Source organism: Crocodylus siamensis, chromosome 13 (assembly GCF_052110815.1).
Source record: "Crocodylus siamensis isolate JL-2025a chromosome 13, ASM5211081v1, whole genome shotgun sequence".
NCBI classification, from domain to species: domain Eukaryota; kingdom Metazoa; phylum Chordata; order Crocodylia; family Crocodylidae; genus Crocodylus; species Crocodylus siamensis.
This window is the reverse complement of record NC_143407.1, coordinates 36720093-36742434: the sequence shown is the minus strand read 5'-3', so window position 1 is coordinate 36742434 and position 22342 is coordinate 36720093. Positions and strand designations below refer to the sequence as shown.

At 46.6% G+C, this 22342-nt stretch overlaps 1 protein-coding gene across 5 annotated transcripts in view; it reads left to right on the top strand.

The window, feature by feature from the left end:
* SPECC1 (sperm antigen with calponin homology and coiled-coil domains 1) overlaps positions 1–22342 on the top strand; it is a 124011-nt gene that overhangs the window by 26158 nt on the left and 75511 nt on the right. For 4 of the 5 annotated variants that reach the window (XM_090026463.1, XM_090026462.1, XM_090026460.1 and 1 more), the window contains one exon: positions 3638–3773. In XM_090026463.1, coding sequence (XP_089882589.1) covers positions 3638–3773 — 136 coding nt within the window. Of the gene's footprint in view, positions 1–3637; positions 3774–18500; positions 18832–22342 lie in introns of those variants that run through there. The other variant, XM_090026464.1, reaches the window with a different exon arrangement.

Here is a 22342-nt window from a genome sequence, read left to right as displayed (position 1 = left end):
CTGGTATTTCTGAGCAAATGCTGGGGAGGTGGGAATTCCAGGCTAGCTGTGGCACCTTGTATAGTGGATGGTGCATCCTCTTAAAATGTTGTGTCCCATCTTTAACTCCATCTGTGATCTGTAAGCTATTGAACACTTGGAAGTTAAAAGGTAACCAACGTGAGCAGGTAGCACGAGGCTGGGGAGAGATGTAGGCAGTGTGGTGATGTGTGTTTCTGCCATGGAAAGTGGTGAACGTGTTAAGAGCCACTATTAAAAAAACTTGGATGAAGCCTTTTCTAAAGGTCAGAAAGCCACATTGTTCTGTTTTAGTTTTAAAAATAGCTGGCAAAAGCACTGCCATCATGCAGAACTTCAGATGTCTGGTTTCCTGCAGTAGATCAATGCTTTGGCTATCAACACTTGTTTGCTTCCAGGGTCCAGGAAACCACAGACTCTGAATCAGATGAGGAGATGAAAGGAGGGAACAATTTAGAGTTGAGAGAGATTGGGTTTTACTTAAATGTGTTCCAGCTCTGAACCGACTAAACCGCTTAATCCTGCTCTTCAGAGACACCCTGCAGAGTTTTGCTTTTTAAGATGTTTAAAAGGTTTCTGTCTCTAAAGGGTTACTAATTAAAGCCTGAGCTACGGAGAGGCACAAATGGGGTAATGCAGATGACTGTATTCCAAGAGGGATTCTTTCTCCTTGCTTTGGACCAACATCATTTCAGGGTTTTCCTTGTGAGGCATCTGTTTGGGGTGGTTTGTGTTGCATGAGTTTCCTGAATTACGCCTTCAGAATGAACTTGTATTTACCAGCAAAAATAATTACCACTCTTGCTTATTCAGATGCAGTAAAGTTTATTGAGTAAACTATGGTGGTGGCAGCAAGAGGTGGATTTTGAATATTATCCTCCAGAGGGGAGCTGGCTAGGGGAATTTCAGGCAATAAAAATATGAAGGTAGTTCTTTGAATATCCCTTAAGTTTCTGTGACTAAAGTCTTGTAGCTCTGGGTGGCATCTTGCCATGTGGCTGGAAAGTTATGGTACTCATCCCCCGTAGTACACTGCAGTTTGATACTGGGAGAGGAGATGAACCAACTTCCAAGAGAAGTGGTGCAGGCTCCTACCCTGGGGGTGTTTAAGAGGAGGTTAGATGAACACCTTGCTGGGGTCGTTTGACCCCAGTATTGTTTCCTGCCATGGCAGGGGGTCGGACTAGATGATCTGCTCAGGTCCCTTCCGACCCTAGAAACTGTGAAACTATGAAACTACTCTTAACGGTGCCAGTCTTTCATCATAACAGAAAAGGTCCTTTTTTGCTCATTTTGGATGGGTTGTGCAAGTGTGTGCTCCATGGCTGTAGTATATTGTCCTGCCTGGTATTTCCCATCTCAACAAACAGTAAAGTCCCAGGCCCTGCGGGAGCTATTTCTGAGCACAAAATGCATTTTTTTTCCTTACAAAGGCACTGTGTTGTCAGAACTTTAGTCATGGTTTTACAAAAGATTTTTGGGGGCTTCGAGTAGGAAAACTTGATTCAAACATGTGACTCGGGAGTGTCTGAGCAGCTCCTCATACATCCTTCCATTTTAGGTTTGTAATTAGATCACTTGTTCTGAGGTCTCGCATCTGTTCTACCCCCACTCCTGAATGTCTGGGAAAGATCAAACTGCAAAAGGCACTCCCTGATCCACCCATGTAGTTAATTTCAGTGGTTCCTGCATTTTTGAGCATTTTTGGGTACCGTTTCTCTGCTCAGTCTTCTGAACAGAAGATCCTTATTCCACTCTCACTTGGAGACCTTGTAACTGCTGCACGGTTTCTATTTCCAGGGCAGTAACCACCTTTCTACTCGAATACCTTTTTAAGACAGACCTTGGAGGAACATGGCTTGTTTTTCTGCAGGGTTGCAGTGGTGACAAATTGCTTTGGCTGATATCTTTTACTGGACGAACTGTGTTGTTTGGAGAAATGGTAGATAAGTTTTCAGGAACCTTTGTACCAAAAGTGTGTTGGTCCAATAAATGATACTGCCCCTTCCCTCCCTACCAAAAAAAAAGTTCATGCCTCTCATATGTTTCCTGGACACTACAGCAAGCCTCCAACCATGCTATGAGATGTGTATAAAGTAATGTGGAGATTTCTGCAGCTTGTTTTTCTAAACCTGGGAGCTGATGCCTTCCTCTGCTGCGATGGATTTCATCCAGCATCCCCGAGAGCAAATCCCGCTTTTCCCACTTCTTATCGAGTCGCATCCTGCCGAGCAAGGACACTAGCAGCAGTGCCCACCAAACTGTTATCAGCCAGCTTTGCTCACTGCTGTTCAATAAATAAAGCCCCTGAAGGCGTAAACAGCCCAAACGATTTCAGCTTTCAGATGACATTTCCCTTCAGGGGAGCCACGTTACTCTGCTCTGCTCTTTCAGTGCAGCAGCATTGCAGTCCTCAGCAGGGCTAGATGCTGAGTTTTGGGGTCTGCTCAGCCCCTAGCGTGTGCCATTTGTTTTTCGAGAAGCAGGATCTGGTGCAGCTAAGCTTGGCAATTCTCTATTGACAGGAATAAACTGGCAGCCACTCTCCGCTAGAACCACTCCACCTTCCTGGGAGAGGAGCGAGGTCACTGCTGGAGAACAGCAGCATCCTTTGTGTCATAAGTGAGGATCCGGTGGGGTGTGTTGAGTCAAAGTTAATTCATCTCACTTGCTTCTCAACCCATGGGCTGTAGATAAATAGACTCACAGACAATGAGGGTTGAAGGGACCTCAGGAGGTCACATCTAATCCAGCCCCTGCTCAAAGCAGGACGAGCCCCAACTACATCATCCCAGCCAGGGCTTTGTCAACCAGTGTCTTAAAAACTTCTAAAGATGGAGATTCAACAACGCCTCTGCGTAGCCTGTTCCAGTGCTTTACTACTCTCCTAGCAAGAGGTTTTTCCTAATATCCATCCTAAACCTCCCTAGCTGCAACTTGAGCCCATTGCTCCTTCTGTCATCTGCCTCCACTGAGGACAGTCCAGCTCCATCCTCTTTGCAACCCCCCTGTAGGGAGTTGAAGGCCCCGCTCAGTCTTCCCTTCTTCAGACTGAATAAGCCCAGTTCCCCCAGCCTCTCCTCCTAAATCATGGGCCCCAGCCACCTAATCATTTTCATTGCTCTCTGTGGACTCTCCCCAATTTGTCCACATCTTTTCTGTAGTGGGGAACCCAAAACTGGACGCAGGACTCCAGATGTGGCCTCCCCAGTGCAGAATAGAGGGGAAGAATGACTGCCCTCGATCTGCTGGCAGTGCTCCTACTGATGCAGCGCAGGATGCCCTTAGCTTGCTTGGCAACAAGGGTGCACTGCTGGCTCATATCCACTGTCCACTGTCCACTGTCACCCTCAGGTCCCTTTCTGCATAAATAAATATGTTTGGGCATCACACGCCAAGGTAGGAAACCTTCCTGACTGTGGGGAGAGCACTCTTCTGGGTGCTCAGCAATGGCTCCTGACTGTGTTCCCAATGTCCTGTTTCCATGGGTTTCCTGAAAGAACTTTTTATCCCTCAAGGTTTCAGCACTTTCACCATCCACGTCTGTACCATTAACTTGTTCACCAACAGAGCGGAGAGTGCTTTCTTCTGGTTGCTCACAGGGTGGTTTTTCTTGCAGCTGAAGAGAGCCAGCAGCGATGACATGCTCACAAAGCCAGGGGTAACAGCAGGCTCTGGGGTCTCCAGACTGAAGAAGACCATTACAACAGGAGCAATTTCTGAACTTGCTGAGAACCGGCTGAAGCCCAGTACAGGTAGGAATAAATTGGAAGGCAGATCAATATATATGGCCTTTGTTATCGGTCCTGCTTACCGTCTTCTTGATAGGGCATCTAGGGGAGGTAATGAAGGAAGAGACATTTCTCTGCCTTGCAGAAAGCTTCTCACTAATAACTGGCACCTTGGGATCAGTTTTCCATGACAGTGCTGGAATCAAAGAAAGGTATCATTTTCCACACGCTTTGTCTGGAGAGTTTTGCTTTTCCTGTTAGTGATTTTAGGTTACAAGGCCCACAGTGGTGAATTTCTGCTCCTGGAAAAACATACTTTTTCCTGAATTTGAAGTTAAATAAAATGTGAAATAAATGGGAAATCAATCACCTTTGCCTTTGGGAGGAGGGAAGGGAAGGCTCAAAGAACACTCTTTGGTACAAATGTGATTCTTTTCCCCACCTGCTGTGCTTTCATTGCTGGATTGACTACACCTGTCTTGGCTTTTGAATGCAGATGTCAGCTATTTGATTGATTGAATTAATTTTCACCTAATATACCTTAAAGTCGGTGACTTAACCGTGGCATAAGAGGCCCTTAAAATTGCTGATAAATCAGGGCGTCTCCTGCCTTTTCAACATACACAGTTGTCTTTGCTTTCAGAGGGTTTTATTGGATTTGTCACGCTGTGTTTTTGCAGTACTGGTCGAGATAGATAACAATGAAAAATAACTCTCCTTGATATAATTCAAGGGTGGAAACAGCTTTTGTGAGTGCGGTGCAAGTTCTCGGTAGTGTCACTAATCGAATTGTTGTTCTTGGGTTTCGGGTGCGTTGTCGTTTTCAGTCCAGGGGCAGGAGAACCGCATGCACTTTGCACACTGCCGAGGTATGAAGAAGAGCCACGAGGTGGCAGCAGGAGCCGATCCTAAAAGCATCTCCCTCCTGATATCCTCAGTTCCTACCGGCATAAGCGGTTCTTCCATGCCGCTGTTGAAACCCAGCAGAGGAATTTGGGTCCTAGGAAGCGGGAAGCCTTCTCTGTCCCACCCGGGATGCATGCAGCAGTATGGTCAAGACCTCTTCAAAGCCTGGAGAGGAGTAAAACAATGAATTAAATAGGGATTCTCAAGTTATCCTTGCATGGCCACATCTTAGCAGAATGGTTGTCCCGTCTCCTGCTCGCAGCTGTGCATACCCTGCTATCCTCCTCCTCTTGGAAGAAAACCGAGGCAGGGAGAGGCCCTGACACAAGCAGTGGCCTAGCAGCCTTCATTATGGCGTGTCGTGTGCTTTCTCAGTGCTAACCCCCTCCTTCCCTCTGGCTTCAGTAGTACGCTAGCTTCCAAAGGCAGCGACGCCGCGTGCATACCAAATACCTCTGTGCAAACCCTGGCTTTGCCCGATGAGCTCAGCAAACACACGCTTTTGTCTGCTCTCTGGTGGCATTTTAGAGGGAATGTGAGACCTTATTAAATCTGACCGTGACCTCCCTCTTTATCGCGGCCTCTGCAGGGTTCTCCAGCGTCCGAGCCGTGGGGAAGGCAGTGTTGCTAACCAGCCAGGGATTAAAGCACTTCAAGAAATTTTCTTTTCCTCCTTCAGCTGAGTGGTGCATAATGTAACACTGTAAATTTTTCGCCGTAACCCAAACACAGATCCTATTCTTCACTGAAGCAAAGCCAAAGCACTAGAATTTAATGGAAGCTTGTCACATCACATCTAAAGGAGCTTGAGATTTGTCAGCTAACAAGGAGTTGTGATGCCAGACAAAGATCCTGGGGGGCTTAGTGAGAGTGGGAAGCAAACACATTCGGATATTGCAGCATGGGAGCTTGGGAACACAGCCGAGGAAGCAACACTGCCGGGGTCCCCAAAAGGAATATATAGGTGTCAGATATAAAAACGCAGGATGCGTCCTGAAGTGTCCACATCCCTGTGCCTACCTAGCTACTGTGGATGGGGGATGAATACCTCCATATGAAATTTCCAAAGGAGTTCATACCTGCATTCAAAATTTTTTAGGGGTCCATCAATGAAAAAAGGTTGAAAACCACTGATCTAGTGGGGATAGCTTCAGGTGCTGCAGAGATTCTGCATGTGCATATATGCATACGCAATGGGCCTGATCTCTTTATCATGTAAATAGTTAGATGCTGGAACTTTGTCTAGGACTTGTCGTTACGATTTACTCTATTTCTGGCTGTATCTTGACAATGTTTGCTCAGTGGAGTCGGGTGTTGGAAGGGTTTGGATGGGACTGGGTGTGTTTTTAGTGGGCAAAAAGTGGGAGAGAGGTTATAAAGAAGAGCACCCTTGTTACAAGGTCACATTTAAGGATGGATACCAAGGGGGATATTGTAATCCAGTGCAGCATCATCTATAGAAAGGTTAAGATTGGAAGGCACAAAGATCATGATGGTCTCCTGGAACCTCTCAGGTGTGGAAGGGCAGAAACGCATCATCCTTGTCCCACCAAAAAAACTTATGGCAGGACAAAACATGAGCGGGACAAAACAGACGACCTTTCCCCTTGTTGTTGTACAACAATTCCTACTAACAGCTTTTGCTGCTTTATCATCGCGAACGTTTATACATTTGGGCACAAATCCTCTGCAGGGGATTCCCAGGGTGGGCCCCAACCCAGCATTTCACGTTGCCTGGCTCGAACCCTGGGTTTGCAACTGCAAGCATGGAGTGGAGTCCCATGGGGAGTTCCTCGGGTTGGGGTCAGGCTCACAGGGCCGCAGGATCGAGCCCCTGGAGCAGCAGGGGACCAGTCCCGCAGGCCCCGGGTGACATCTGCACATGCCAGTAAAATGGATCAGATGAGCCAGGGTACATCTTGGGGCAACACATCCCAGCACAAAAACAGCATCTGTTTGTAGCCTAAGAAAACCTCAGTAGAAAGAGGCGTTAAGGTCTGGGCATAGTTGCTGCAGCGCTTCTGAAGAAGGTATTGCTAAGGGAGCTTGGGCAGTGGGCAAGCTAAGCTGTAGGCCCGACTGGAGAACCATGGGGAGTGTGTTTCTGTGGGGAATGTGGACACCAACCTCTTTTATGCACAAACAGCATAAAAGAGCCTATTGCCCACATGCTCAACAAACTTCTCTGGTTCCTTTTTTTCAGGCTCTGGTTTGACCGTTTCTGTTTTTTTAAACTGAGCCTCACTTAGAGCTTTTGTCTGCCTCTTTTCCCTTGGCATCTCCCTGCGTCATCATCCTTCTCCTTTCTTTTAAACCTCAGCTGAAGTTGGAGCTTTTTATCTCCTTTGCTTATAACCATTAATTTTGCCTTTTTTTTAAGTCTGTGGTGGGATGATTTGGCTCTACAGCAGTTTTAGCTGAAGGGCGCTCTGTGAAAGCAGATGAGGCACAGCGGTGGTTCTGTAACAGAACATCTCCGACTGAAAGGAAAAGAAACCAAGTTACAGAAACCAGAAATGCTGAGGTTGCCTGCTCCCCTGGGGGGAACCCTCCCGCATGTGTGTTGGTGACCTCGAGCAGGAGTGTGCGTTCCCAGCGTCACAGGTAATAAATAATTGACACCAGGCCTGCCTGTACAAACATGGTCTATGGCGTGTCGGCTGGTGGAGTTCAAGCCACTCTCCTGCCTTTTTGTGCTGACACAGGCTCCCCTGTCTGCCTCATTAGAAGCTGGCGCAGTAAATCACAGAAGGATGGGTCCAACCCCCCTGCCTCTCCATCACTGGGAAGCGGGGGCGAATCAATAGGACTGGAGATGGATGCAGAGCTGGAATTTGTGCCTTGTGATGCCTGGCCATGTCGAACGCACACGTAAAATGCAGTGCTCGTAAGGAGAGCTGCGTGGGTTCAGACTTCTGTGGCCCGGTGCAGTGTCTCACTGTGTTGTGCCCTGAAGCGGAGAAGCAATCTTACATAAAAGCCAGATTTCTAAAGCTCTTACAGCTGTTACTCAAAGTGTTGCCTTGTCCCAAAAGGGGATGGAGGAAAAGCAAAACAGGAGGCAGCTGGGGGAAGGGTGGCTTTGGAAACACTTATTGTTTGCATCTATGAAAACTGTTGACCCTATGAATCCAAACCCATATGCTGGTTTAGCATGTGGAGACATACAGGTATGGGGAGATGTTGGATTTGGAGACCCCTCTGCACCTGGGTGGCTGACGCGCAGGAAGGTCTGCATTTCTCAGATCGTGGTGATTTGTAGGTTTACAAGTGGAACTGGGTAATCACTTGTAATGTCCCCTCTCTCCTGCCACTGAGGAATTAGCACTTCGCACTCGGGGCTATTTGCTACCTTGGAGGACCATCACTGTACAAATGGAGGAGCTGAGGGATAGATGTGGGGGGAAACGCTGCAGCAAGTTGGTAGAAAACCGGGGTCTGTGTTTCCCACAGCTTCCTGCGAACTCCGAAGTCAGAAATGTTCCAGATTCTCCTTGTGATTTTCCTAAGGGCCATTTAGTTGAATCCATCTCACATTCTTCCCTACTGTTATTCTAGCATCAGCAGCTATTGCTCGTCTGTTTTACCCACCATGCACATATTTGTGATTCTTGTGCTGAATGGAAGACGCCGAAGCAGACTAGGGGGTGTGACTGGACTGGGTTGGGGGCATGTGCCAAGCCGAGCCAGGCACCTTCAGAGCATCCACCAGCAGCGAACACATCTGGGAGACATTCATTTATATCAAGCTCTGTCAGGCTCAGTAGTGTCAATGAGCCTCATAATGGAAATAGCAGGGAAGGGTTATTTATTTTCCTAAGCTGCGGTGCTGGCTCATTTACTTATTCATGGTGGGGCCTGAACATATATAGAGCTCTTCGATTTGCCTGCTTTTCTCCTCCATGCTGGCAGCCGTGTTTTGATTTTCTAATATACAGGAATGGTTTATGCCTGGAAACAATTAATATGAATATTGGAGCTCAGTAAAGATTATAACAAAGGCCAAAGATTTCTCTCTCCTTTCTGTCTCACTGCCATAGAGTAGAAGGTACCTGTATGGGGCCTAAATCCATCTGGTTCGTCTTTATTCTACACACTTCACGCCAGCTTTCTGAGCAAGTCTTTTCACCCCCGCTGAGGCATTATACCAGGAGTTACAATCAGCAGGGCCCTTGCACTCTCTGATCAAAAGCCTTTTGGCTATTTGTGTTTATTCTTAAATAGAGGAAACAATAATGGGCACTCTTTCTCAGCCAAGCACCAGGACAAGCGCATTATTGTCTGTGCCCGCGTGACTGCTGAGTTGATTAACTGTAATGGTCGGAGACAGCACCAGTGTGTAAGCATTCAGAAGGCAAGCCCTAAGGAAATTAAAGGTTTAAATTATCCTCCACATGTCCAGCATCCTCCTAAAACGAATCCAACCTGCGGGTTGCTTGGGCAGAAGTGCTAACAGCAGAATGAAGCATTGTTAGCGCAGTAAATGAAGTTGCATAATAAATTATGTTTAAGTGATCCCACTCTATTAAGAAGTGATTGATATGTATAGATGTCAGGTAGAGCTCTTTGGAAGCAGGCTTTCTGCTTCCATCCCACGTGGCTCTTCGGTTTGGGCTCGTTTTCCTTGCTTTCAGTACACTGCGCGTATAGAAACAGCAGGCCAAGCAAGGCCTCATGTTTAACAAGTTTCATGGCTTTCACTAAGCCAGCTTTCCACATTGGGACCGATGGCATTCAGATCTCATCAGTGCATCTGATGGCATTCAGATCTCTTCCCTTGCTTGTGGGAGCAGATAGTAGCTTTGATGTGTGCTGCCTCCCCTCTGAAACCTGGACCAGAAGGGTTCACTCGGGGTTGGTTCGGGAGAGGAATCGGACCATTAGTTGTCATGCTGTCATATTTCCTATGTTAATCCTACAAGGCATCTCTTCACCTTCAGCGTCACAAGTCCTCTTGATTGAAGGGCCCCTGAGCTTCATGCTTATGTACAGACTTGTCATCCCAGGATTTCCGCTGGCGCTTTTGTGTGGCCTTTTTGACCAGTGCTGCTTTTTTTCTCTCGCTCTCACCCAGAGTGCGGCGTTTCCTGATCTGGAGTGACTGTTTGTGCTAGTGTGAAGGCTTCTGGTCCACATTAGCTTCTCTGCGGTGAAAGGCTCAAAGAAAGAGCTGTAATACAGGGCTTTAAAAACTCCTTGACGGGTCTAATTGCCAATTTAATTTTTTCATAAAATGCTAATGGGCCCCAATTAGAGCTGAAAAACGGAAGGTGATCCCTTTTGAAGGACAGGTCTTAGTCAAGCTCGGGGCCTTTTGAACCCACTATACGTCAAGTCTGAAGGTGTCTGTTTCTTGTGATCTGTCACATCAAAGGGCTGTTGGGGGTTTGCAGCAGGATGACTGCACCTTGGATTCAGTCAAGCTCCTGCCTCATTTTTCCTGTAAAAGATAGACTGGGACTAGTGCGAGACTCACTAATGAGGACGATATGTGTTGATCCATAGCAAGCTCTCACTAGAAACCAAATGACCAATTTTAGCAGGGATTTCCAGGCGACAAAAAATATGCGCTTTCCTCTGGAAAGCTAGCTGGAGTCTACTGCCTTCTACATGGCAGGAGCCACTATTGCAATTTTTCTGGAGAAAAAGAAGAATATAGCTCTGGAAAGAAAATATAAAAACAGAATCCCCTTGGCAAAAGGGGATCCTTTCCGTAGTCGAACATTTGGAAAACATGTACCCCTGTGCAAACACAAGTACATGCATGCATCCACAGCTCTGCACTAGTAACTGTCCTGTGTTTAATAAATATATGCACATCTGTACATATTGGAAACATGCAAATTGATTCAAGTATGAAGGTTAACCCTGAAGTGCCCCCAGTTTATTTTAAATAACATCTTTTCTTTTCACCTCTCGTTCCCTAGGCATGATTTGGTTTAAATGCAAAGGTCAAATGTTTCAAAAGATGAAGGCCTGGGCAGGTATCTAACTTTCAAGTACTCCTTTTGAAAAACATTGCCAGTAACCTATAAATGGAGCTGGGTGTCTTTATTTCAGTACACATCCCTACAGATTTCACCCATAAAAGGAGATAAAGGAATAGTTCCTTCAGTTTTACAGGTGTAGCAAACTGTGCTTACAACACTTGCTGTCATCCATGCACTTCAGCAAAGAAGGGCTGAAATTTGGCATTTCCCCTTCGAGTCCCCTTCTTGCCACCATTCTCTTGTCTTTATCCGTGATGTTATTCTTTTAGTGCCAGCATGACTATTCACACTTGTATATTCAGCACTAATGCACATATTAAATAAAATTAACACCTGGAGTTATTTGAATGTATTACAACAGGCTATCTTGAATTGCCAGTGCTTGTCTTCCTTGCCTTTCTTACCATTACCTATGGAGGACTCTAGCTTTTGGGATTCACTGGACCTGAGCTGTTTAATGTTTGTGTCCTACAGAGATCTTACTGCCTCTTGAAAAGTGGGTTACCTGGTAGGATACTTTGAGCTAACTGGGAAAAAGATCAAGTCTTCCAGTGGGCCCCTTCTCACCTTGGCACACAAACAAAGGCTTTGCCTTCCTGAAACAAAGTTCTCTAATTTACTTTTCAGGATCTTATTGCCCAACTTTCCTAAGCCCAAAGGATTTACTGCTGGACCCTTTCCTTACCCCCAGAGGCGGCAGGGAAAGGATGACTGTCTTAACTAGAGTGTTGCTCTGTGCTACAATCTTTTTTACAAGCTCCCCAGTGGCTGGGGGACAGATTAGAGCAATGCAATGCAGTGGCTCTGCCAGGACCTCTGATAACTGACTGCTGTGGATAAATGGCACACCATCCCTTTAGAAGGCACCTTCCAGCCGGCTGGAGCCACCTGCTCAAGCAGGAGCCTTGTTTCCTGTGATGTGTCCCTTCTCACGTTGTTGCTGCCCCGCCTGAGCATGACGTCTGAGCTCCTCAGATGTGCCCTAATGTGTTTACACTCAAGTTTTAATACTTTGCCTGTGACTTATTAATCAAGCAGCTCATGTAATGAATGCCACTCTCTCCTCCGCCTGCATATTCCCCAAACCATCACTTTGCTGGCACAAGTCTGCCTGCTGGGATCTGAGCCATTTAAGAAGATGCAAGTATGTGGTGCGGATGCTGCAATGCTAAACCTTAATGACTTGACTGACTAAATATGTTGACACTTAATTGGCTCAAGCGAACACATTTTGGGGTGATACATTGCAGCTGTAAACATGTCAGCGAAGGTTGGAGAAACCCAGCTTAAGGCCACCATCTGAACAGAAGGGGAGCGTGCTATCATCCACCTGGAATACTACAAATCCCTTGGTTTGTTTCTGGTTATTCTTCAATCACTTGCAGCAGAGTCAACATGAATACCTGTATTAGATTAATTCTCAGCTTTCCTCCAGCTGGTTTGAAAAGAAGGGATCCTTAACACTGATCCCCTCTAGGTTTAAATGCATCACAACCAGGATGGCTTGGCAGGTTGCCATTGTGTTTGCACTCCAAGTTTGGGAAGGAGAGAGAGGAAAGAAGGCAGTGTTGGTCTAGTTTAACGCGTACATTCAAGAAAGCACTTGGTACTGCTTCTAGTTTTTCTCCTCCAGTTTCCAACTACTTTTGGCTCAGATTGGATCTCATACTTGGTAAAGGAAGAAGGAGAGTTGCAGCTTCTCAGATGAGTTTTCAGAAGGCTGTGGTTTGGTCGTGTGAACTTGGTCATGACCCTCCCAAGTGCCCTGACTGCAAAGATTGGTTTTGAACTCAATGGAAAATACAGCTTTGCCCTTTCTACGGGTTTCAGTGCAGACAGTGTGGCCCATTGAGATTTTTGCTGCTAATGAATTCCTCACTTCTCTGGGACATGCTATTGTGCATATTATAGATGAGACTTAATACAAAGTCTTGAAAAACCCTGGAAGCTAATACTGATCTCTAGATTGGGCACCACCTTAATGCTGGTATTCAAAACGCTCTCATGAGGCCCGGTCATGACACTTGAACCCCCACCAGAAAGGCCAGTCCCTGAAGAGTGAAATCTCAGCCCTTGCCCCCACTGCAGAGACCTCCAATGAGTTTGTGATAGCTGTGATGAGGTTGTGATCTGGACATCTGTCCACGGGGACCTGGCCTAAGGTGGGTGTAGTGGTATTTTTCTCTTCTGTGGCTTCTGCCTGAGCTATTAGAAGCTGTACTCACGTTGATTTTATTTTTACCTCCCTGCAAATGATATTTTCCAATATAACGCATGGCTAGAGGAATAGAAGTGTGTGGAGAGCAAGGTCCTACATTGGTGAGGAGTTGAAAAAAGTGTGTGTTCTTTCCTCCTCCCTGTGTGAAATCCTCACCTGTTCTTCACCTACAAAAAATATTTTTCCCCTTGGCAGTGCCATGCCTCTTAATGAGAGACTGACAGGCCACAGGACTGTGGAGAGGACTACATTAATTCTTTCTTGCTGCTGGAAGGAATTCAGGTTCTCTCGTTAATACATAATTTCAGAAGGGTAAAATGATTGGTGTTGTTCATTGGGGTTTTTTTCTGATTTTGTAACTACAGGGAAAAGTTAGGTAATGGATTTAGAAGCCTCCTGTTAACCCTGTTGTTTTGCTGCATCTCTTCACTGGAGAAGTTGCAAGTGTGCTGTCTGCACGTCAGGCTGGAAGTTGCCCCCCACCCCTGTTTTTTTTGTTTGTTTCTAACTATAGTTCGATGGGTACACCCACAAATGGCATTCCTGTCTCCGTGACTTCTGCTCAGGGTGGCTGTCTCTAACAGCCTTCAACTTCCTCTTCCCTGGGGCTTTGGGCTACTGCTGTTTGTCTTGCTGTTGTCAAGTTAACGAGTCATTACCTGTTATGACCCCACTGGAAAGTTAGATTTCAGGTGCGTCTGCTCCGACTCGGTGATTTGCTTTTTGCAAGCGCTGCCAGCTGCATGCAGCACTGCGCTCCACTCCATGGGACGTTCTTCCACAGCTGGTTTCATAGTAAAGATGGCTAATGTTACAGCACGAGAAGCAGATGGTGAAGTGTGAACTGCTCAGTGTCAGGATTTATTGATCCAGGAGGCTGTGTGTCGACTAATGCATTCCCCGTGGTCAATATTATTTCCTCTTGAAGAAAACCAGAAGTCGTCACACAGTCTACAAGAAAGTAAGATCTCCTTGTCTTGGAAGTGTTGTATTTCACCACTAGTCAGAAAGAATTCAGACCCATACCGTGTACGTGTCCGAACGTAGCATGGCTGGGACCCCAGCACAGCATAGCTATTCCCTGCGCTGCTTGGGCTAATGTGGCTGCTATTTCCTGTGGCAGGGCTTGCACGTACTCCAGCAGTTGGACTGTGATGACCTCTGCCACAAGCAAAGCCTGCTTCAGCATCCCATTTTCAGACCATTGCAAAAGCTACTGGTTTAGGCTGAGCGTGAGTGCCAAAACAACGAGCCAGCTGGTTTGTGACTGGTAAAGGCATGAATTTCAGCCATGTATTTAGAACAGGCAATGGGAGAAAGCTTCTCTCTGTGCTTCAGGGCCACGTGCCTATGCACGTTTCATGTCTCTCCTTCTCTCATTTTGCTTGCGTCGGGGGTCTCCCCTGGATTTTTTAAACTGAGGTTTTCTCTCGCCCTCCAAGCCCATGTCCTTGTACTGGATTTTCAATGCTGAGTTTATAATCCTCCTCTCCCCTGCAAAAAATAGCCTTGCATTTTGGTATCAAGCATGGCTTTGCTGTAAGGCCAAAAGTGTGGGTAATTCTTTTACTCGGAGAAAGACGAGGCATTGGCCTGAAGAGGTGACATACAGAAGGGCAGGGTCTTTCACCTTACTTCACTGACATCCTTGCATCCCATTTACCTAGTGATTTTTTTCCCCCCACCTCCTCTTTGGATTTGCACTAGTTCTGTATCAGTTTCCAGGTGATTTTTAAGGTGTTACAGATGCAAAGGAAATCCCAGATGGTGTGGGATGCACCTACCATCTGTCTGAAAGAGGCCTTCCTCATATTGCTTCAGTTCTGATAAATATGGAGGTTGTGGGCTTGCAAGGCAAACTAAGGAGCTTTGATGAAAGCAGAGATAAGGGTTTTTTTTTCTATTTTTGCTGTGTGGATGTTTGTGGATGGGGGCTGTTTGTGATTCTGACGGTGGTGGTTGGCGGTTATTGATCCTGGTTTGTGTGCACCGGTGTTTGAACAAAAATACGTGCAAAGAAACAGATGAATAGGGGGTACTAGTAACAACCTGTGGCAGTTCAGAGTACATATTTATATAGACAGTATTCTTTACAAGTGTATCCCAGGACACCATAAGGCTGTGACCGTAGGTCCTTTGCCGTGGCAGTTGAGTGCTACTCCGAGACAAAGGTCTCCCACAGTAGGAATCAAATGGCAAAATGTCAGATTAAAATAAGTGCATTGAAATAGGAAGAGGTATGGCCTCTAAGGAGGCACCCAAGGAAGAGGTTTGTATTGGGTTCCCAAAATCTACTGTCTGATGTCCCCCTTGCTGGACTGTGGATGTAACAAAATACACATTACTCTAGGAAAAGAAAGACAAAGCCAACCTCGACCTGGGTTCTGAAGGTTGTAAGCACGTTGTGCAAGGCCTCGGGTAGTGTTTCCAAAGTCCAGAATAAAATCAGGAAGATGGAAGGGGGCTTGGTGACTAAGAGGCCAGTAGCAAGGTGTGGAGGGGATGAGCGGAAGTTGTCACACTGCAACACCCACTGACATCATGGAAAACCCTAGGCAGAGAGAGACGGGGGGGACTCTGTTTAGCTCCCGATATCTAGGAGGTCAGAATATACCCTTAAACTGATATCCTACTTGGGAATCTCTGGGTCAGGGAGACCAGTACAGTGGTGGGAGTGGGGCTGTAGTGCTGTCCATATCCTTTTCACTGGCTCATGGAGGACTTCACCATTCTGGCAGTCCAGTGCCTCTCGCTACCAGAAAATTCACATGTGCAAAAATGAGAAGGCGCTGAGCGTAACTTGGGTGTTGTCAGCCTGGAGGTGCAGGGGGTTGAACGCAGGAGGAGCCTGGATCAGGAATTCATGCTGGAAATCTTCTGTAATAGTAGGAAGTCAAACCCAGTTGTACTGGTAGAGGATCTGGAGGCTGCTTGTGGCATTAGTCAGTTAGCTGAGCACTTTGTAGTGGAAAGCTGGCTGTTTTACCTGTACGGGAAGGTACAGCATGGGCTCAGTGGAGCCCGATATTGTGAAGACCTGTGTGATGCATGGCACTTTGTCTGTGCAGGCAGTAAGTGGTGCATTGATATAATGCCTTTTTAAGGCTGTATTGCATGCAAGGTCTAAACCAGACGATGTTCACAACATCCATTCATTCCTGATGAGCTTGTGTCCATATCCTTTAGCCTCCACCTCATGCTCCACAGTTCCATGTGATTAGCACATTTTTCTAAAGAAGTCTTCAGGATTAGCCCAGCAGCAGGTCACGAGACTTGACATGCGATGCTTGTGGGAGAAGCCCAGGACTGGGAATTGCAAGGGTGCCCTTTCCTTTAGGACTGAGATGCGGCAGGAACCGTGTCAAGATTCAGGACAGGGCTAACGTGAGATGCCACAAGTCATTATTGAGGTACCGTGGGCAGAGCTGCGAGTGAAATCTTGCAGAGCACCAGCCCTGCGTGTTGACAGACTATTTCTAGTCTGAATAGTCTCCCTTTCTATGCTGGGTTTCTTCAGTTCCCGGCAGAATTTCCTTCCTTTCCAAACCAGCAGCAGTTCATTGGTGCAACTGTATTAAACTGCAGTTTAGCATTTAGTCTGGTGATACCAATTTAAACATGACCATCAAACTAAAAACGGCCCATTTCGGGACAAAATCTGACATCATGGTTTTGTTGCTATCTGGAAGATATCAAGCAGGATCCCCAGAGATATCACCTGCACTGATCTCCTCCTGGCTTCCACAGACAGTTGGCTTGCATGAGCCCTGAATGACCTGAACTTGCTGTTTAGGTTTTATCATTATAAATCACTGCAGATAGACCTTGGATCACCACAGATGAGCTCTTTTTACAGAACTTATTCATTAATCAAGGCTTCTTATCATGTGGAGTGGGAGATGAAGGGAAAAGGGAGTTTCATTGAACAGTGTCCAATTACATGCAAACAGCTGCACCAAACAGCCTTGAGGATTTTAACGTCAACTGACAATAACAAAGAAGGTCAGGGTTAGGACTGGCACATAACTTGCCCCTCTAGATTGAGATATTGGAGGCATTTTGGCCCTGTCTTATTGTGCAGTGCCCAGGCTCCCAAATCTAGGCAGAAAAGGGTCTGAATGGAGTGGTGGTGTGAATTCTGCATTTCCAGGCTGTTTTCAGACCAAGGTGGACACCAGGCAGCATGCTAGAATTTGTGGGCGTTTTAAAAAAATTTCTTTCATTCATTTTTAAAACTTCTACTGAATTCAGGACTGTTTCTAAAAAAACAGAAATCCCCTTGCTGGAGTGGAAAAGGACCCCTGTGCAAGGTGAGAGTCCTCATTGCAGATACACTGCAGCTGCTCCCTTCACAAGGTGCTTTAGGGGTGCATTTTGTCTTCCTCTGAAGCCACAGATATCGGCCCCTTGCCACAGACAGACACAGAGCCGGACCTGATACAGCTGTTCAATGTACCACCAAACCATAAGCAGTTCCCGAATGGTCTAAATTTCAGGCCTTTCTATATAAGGTCTTTTATACCACATTTCAAATTGGCTTTCAGTTTGCAAGGTCATTCATTGCATTTAGTGTTTGTTTGTACAGGACTTAACATGTTGAACACCAGTCTGGTGGAGGGACTGGGTCCTACTGTCATGCAAGCAATTTAATAGTAACAATTACCACCCACCCCTACTGCTGACACATCTGTTGCCCCAGTTCTTCCTGTATCTTATAATGGACCTGGTTCTGCCACGTAACGATTCTTCCCAGTTCCTGCTGGGGAGGAGACAAATTGGGAACTGCTTTGCCCTTTCTGTGGGTTTCAGTGCAGACAGTGTGGCCCACTGAGATTTGGGAATAGTGGGTGCGTCTACATATTCATTAATGCACCATAATTGTGGGGCATTAAGTTGAGTACTTGTAATAGCAAGTACTAACTTAACGCGCTGTAAGCAGCACTACTAAACTGGCACGCGGTTTTAGGTGACGCTAATGCACAGTAGACTCATTCTGCTATACAGTAACATGCTTTTTGCCTGCCACGCTAATGCGCAGTAGAATGAGTCTACTGCGCATTTAGTGTCTCGTGTAGACGTGCCCACTCAGGAGCATCAGATTAGGTCTGGAGGGCATTAGAGCAAACTGATGCAAAGAGCAGAATTTTCTGAAGGTTTCAGCATCCAGCTCACATGTAAGCGTCTGCATTTTAAAGCGATTTCAGCAATATCTGTCACTGAGGCCTTCTGGAAACGTGGCCTCTATCTCCCAATTCAGCAAGGGCCTTAAGAGCAAGCCTAAGTTCATCCCTATTGGGCAGAGTCTTTAAGGACGTGCTTATGTTCTTCTGCGTCCCCGCACGCTCAGCACCGCAGCCTGATCTCTGGGCAGGGAGCTCGCTAGAACAGTGTACGATTCTTTTCTTTTACTCGATCGAATTTCATTCCCCAGTCCTCCAGGGCAGGACCTCTCTGCATCTGGTGCATGTTAATAGGATGGACTTGGTGAGGCCTTCTGGCCCCACTGGAGCGAATGCGTGAGAGCAGTCTTGGGTTTCTTGCCGGTTTTATGCAGTCGTTGCCTGCAGTTTGCCTGGCTGCCTCTGTGCGGCCTGCATCGCATGTTGAGTCATTCTTTCTTTCCCGTCTCCCTGTCCACACCCCCCTTCTTTTATTCCAGCATGCAGGCGGCTAATTAAGCACACAGGACGGCCTTCAGCGCATAATATTGTAATGAGGTAGGAGGGTTAGCCACAGCTGCCTTAGCATGAGCAGCAGGCTGTGTTCCTGGTGCCAGGAACTAGGAAGGAGCTGACTTTTCCTTTTAAGTTGACTAGAGCAGAAAGGTTGAAAGGCAGACAGGGGCAAGGTCTGCCTCTGATGCGGAGCGTGAGCAGGGCGTGGGGATCCTAGACCGTCTCTGACCGGAGCCAGCGGAGTTTGCTGAAGATGGGCAACCAGCCTGGGAGGCCCGAGGAGCAGGAGCAAGGTCTGTGCGCCCCGGGGAGGCTGTCCGGATGACCTGTGTACTGAATGCAGTTGTTTTTCTGCATCTCTGTCTGCATGCTTGCTGCACGCGTGTAAATTGTTCCCTGGACAGTTAGCTGTCCTGCCCTAGTGAACAGAAAGGAGAGGCTGCTGTCAGGGACAATGCCAGTCAGTGTCTTGGCATGGTCTCAGGATGCCCGTTGCCGGTGTTTACCTTGCCGCTAGGAAAGACCGGTGATTATTGGTGCATACTTGAAATCTTAGGGAGGATTTTTTGAATTTGCTTCCTGGAAGGAAGAGATTACCAGGAGGGACCTTTCATGCCTGACAGATATTGTTCCACGTCGCCTACATGATGCAGCTAAAAAGTTGTAAAGCTTATCTCTGGACGTACAACTTGTCAGGGGCTGCTGCCTCATTGTTTGTGGCCCGAGGCCTTGGCTTTTCGAGGCCTTTATAATTCAAAAGGATCCTTCTGTGAGCGGGTCTTTCCCCCATTGTCCTGGCTGCAGCCTGGTGCTTCAGCGCTTGCAGGTTTTACACAAAGCGGCGGGGGGGGCTAGAGGTAGGACATTCACCTTGAGCAGAGAAATGTCTATGCTGCATGCTCAGAAAAAGGACAATAACGTGTCTTTATTGCCTTATCACTGCCGTGCTACCCTGTGGTTCGTCCTGTGAGCCTCTGTCATTTGGTGCGGGGAGAACAGTACCTCCATTGATCTTTTTTTTTCCTTCCCCCCCCCCCCCCGCCTAAGTCCCATTTGAGCATAAATCCTTCTAATATTCGGGCTTATGTACTAGCATTGTTGCTATGGGGAGTTCATTCACAGAATTCCCTGTTTTGGGGAAGCTCTCTATAGCAAGATGAGCATAGCTGGCGATTTCAAATGCCAACACAGGTAGCTGACCTGTTGGCTTGGTGGAGATGGCGCTGCCCACTGCCTCCCGCCGTACCCAGTTAGGTGGAAATTCTTGAGCGGTTTGTTCATAACCAGTCTAATGAAGAACAGAAGCACTGCCAAGAGCCAGTCACCAGAAGAAATGCTGCCCCAGGGAAATGCCATGCCTGCCTCCACCCCACGCACCAAAATGCCCTACAAGTTTGACAAGTCTCTTTGAAGTTAAGCATGCATTACTATCACTGCAGCTGGGGAGAAACAGCACGATAATAAAGTTTAAGGTGTGGGGTGGGTGGCGGGGTTCCCAACGGGCTGAGATTTTCAGAGCCAGCAAAGGGCTTTGAACACCCCTTGGCCATTATAAACAAGGGGGCCCAAGTCTTCACATCCCCTAGGTGGCTTTGAAAATTTCTACCAGCTTTAGCGTTCATGTCTTAGGTGATATTTTCTGTGCTGAGGGGGCAGGGTTGCTGCTGTTCTCCACAAAATGAAAAGACATTTCAGCCTTGAAGTGGGGTCGACTAGACCAAACCGTGTCCTGAAATTTTGCTTCGGGGGGTTTGTAGGACAATGGGAAATGCAGTCAAAAGGTGCACGCATGCTTCAGTTGTAAACCAAGGATTCATGGCTCATTCTTGGATGTGGGGAAACACCCTTACCAGATCTCACAAAACAGAAGAAATTAAAGCCTGGCTGCAAACCTGGACTTCAGGGGCAAGCAGTGGATGCAGAGGTTGCTTCAGATAATGTCTTTAACTTGATGACGAGAGCGGGAGTTGACGGCTCTGCCCTTTGCTGCTTTGGCAGGAATGCGAGTGTGTGATGATTTCGTTTTTATTTAATAGAGATTGGGCCCAATTCTCTCATTTATTTTTCAAAATAAATTTCAATTTTTTATCTCATTTACACAAGTCTAAGCTAGACTTTGGTCTTCTGAGAGCAGGTATTTAAAGGTATTTAGGCAGCTAAAAACTCCTAGTGGTTTCTTTAGGAGCTAGTCTCCTACATACCATATAGAAATCTTGGATACTTAGTCTGGTGGAAGCCCAGTTCTTGACTGAAGTCCCTGTGCCCGTACATCCAGGAAGCCTTGCTAGCAGTCGGTGTATTTAAATAGGGTATTCCAGATTCAGTCCAAGTGGTAGTGTGGTCACAGGTTGGGTGAACAGGGAAGACCTATTAGACCAGGAACTACTTAAATATCATGCTGGGGTGAAACAAATGTTAGAATATGATCTGAAAGGGCTTTTCTGTTGTGAGCGAGAGGGGGAGAGAGAGAAATGTGGCCAGTGCAACAGGAATGTGTAGCGTTCGTCTGGCATGTCTCCAGTTTGTTTTTAGCCAGAATTGCCTTATATCGTAGTTTTGGAGTTTATCTTCCCCAAGTGCCAAAGGCTCAGATATGAAGTCTTTCATGGTACAGGTGGGATGATCCCACTTTCTTGCCTGGGTGTGCTGGTGCTGTCCAAGAGCAGGAAGAAAATACCCTTCCCCAGGCAGAAAAGTTTGAAAGAGCCAAAGTGAAGAAGGATCACCCAGAGAGCCTTAACTAGATGAGGATGTGATACTGGAGAGGTAGAATTAGAGGAGAGAAGATCCCAGAGGGGGATGACTTTTCACAAAGTGATCCAGTGTTGGTGTCTAATCTACTTGGAGATTATGGCTGTGACCAGAGATAAGGTTGTGAGCAGAGCATTAGCAGAGCTATGGTTGCTGCGGGAGAGCCCCTTGAATACTCATTCTCACTTAGGCTAGTCTACATGGTGCCACAGTGATTAGTGTCTAATGCAGAGACATGGTCGTTGCCTTACAGTCTCTCAGGCCCCGCACATTTTTCAGTCTCCCTAATTCCAGAATAATTTTGATCTCTTCTGCCAAGATTTGAAAAGCTTTTGTGTTGTAAAGCAGCTTGTGTCATCGGTGCCTTGTTCCCATCTGTAAAATGGGTACGGGGTAACTCTTATAACTCTGTCATATTACATTCATTATATTATATTACATAACTCTTATGTTGTATTATGTAACTGTGTCCCGAGCATTCTGGTTTGTAAAGCACCTGGATGTGTTGGAATGAAAAACCATGTGAGATGCAAGGGTATCATTGCTCTTAATGGGTACTTGTAATTTCCCAGTGCCAAGTGAGCCCTCCAGATCCCTGGAAAGCACGAACATAACCACCTAGTGTAAAATGAGGATGGAGTACCTGGCCGGTAATTGGAGATCATCACAGGATACGTACCAAAGAGTACAATATTAAGTCATTATTTGAGTCCCTCAAATATCCAGCATGTGTTAGCAGTAGGTAAGCAGGGTTGTTTTCCGAACAGAGGCTCTGTGTTTCCTTGACCATATCGGTGGAAACAGTGAGAGATTTGTGGTGTTTTTGTTTATACTCTTCAAATTAGCAAACAGTTTGATGATGAAGGTCATTAGGAGGAGGTGGAAAAAATGGTTCATTGAGTAGGAAACTGGCTTGAAAAGAGCAATGGTCTAGTGGAAATATTAATTGCACTAGCTGGAAAGGAGTGACCAGTGAGGTTATCCAGGGGTTAGGGATTTGGGGAGGGCAGGGGGGGATCTTGGTCTCTTATAAACACGTGTTTAAATAGCTTG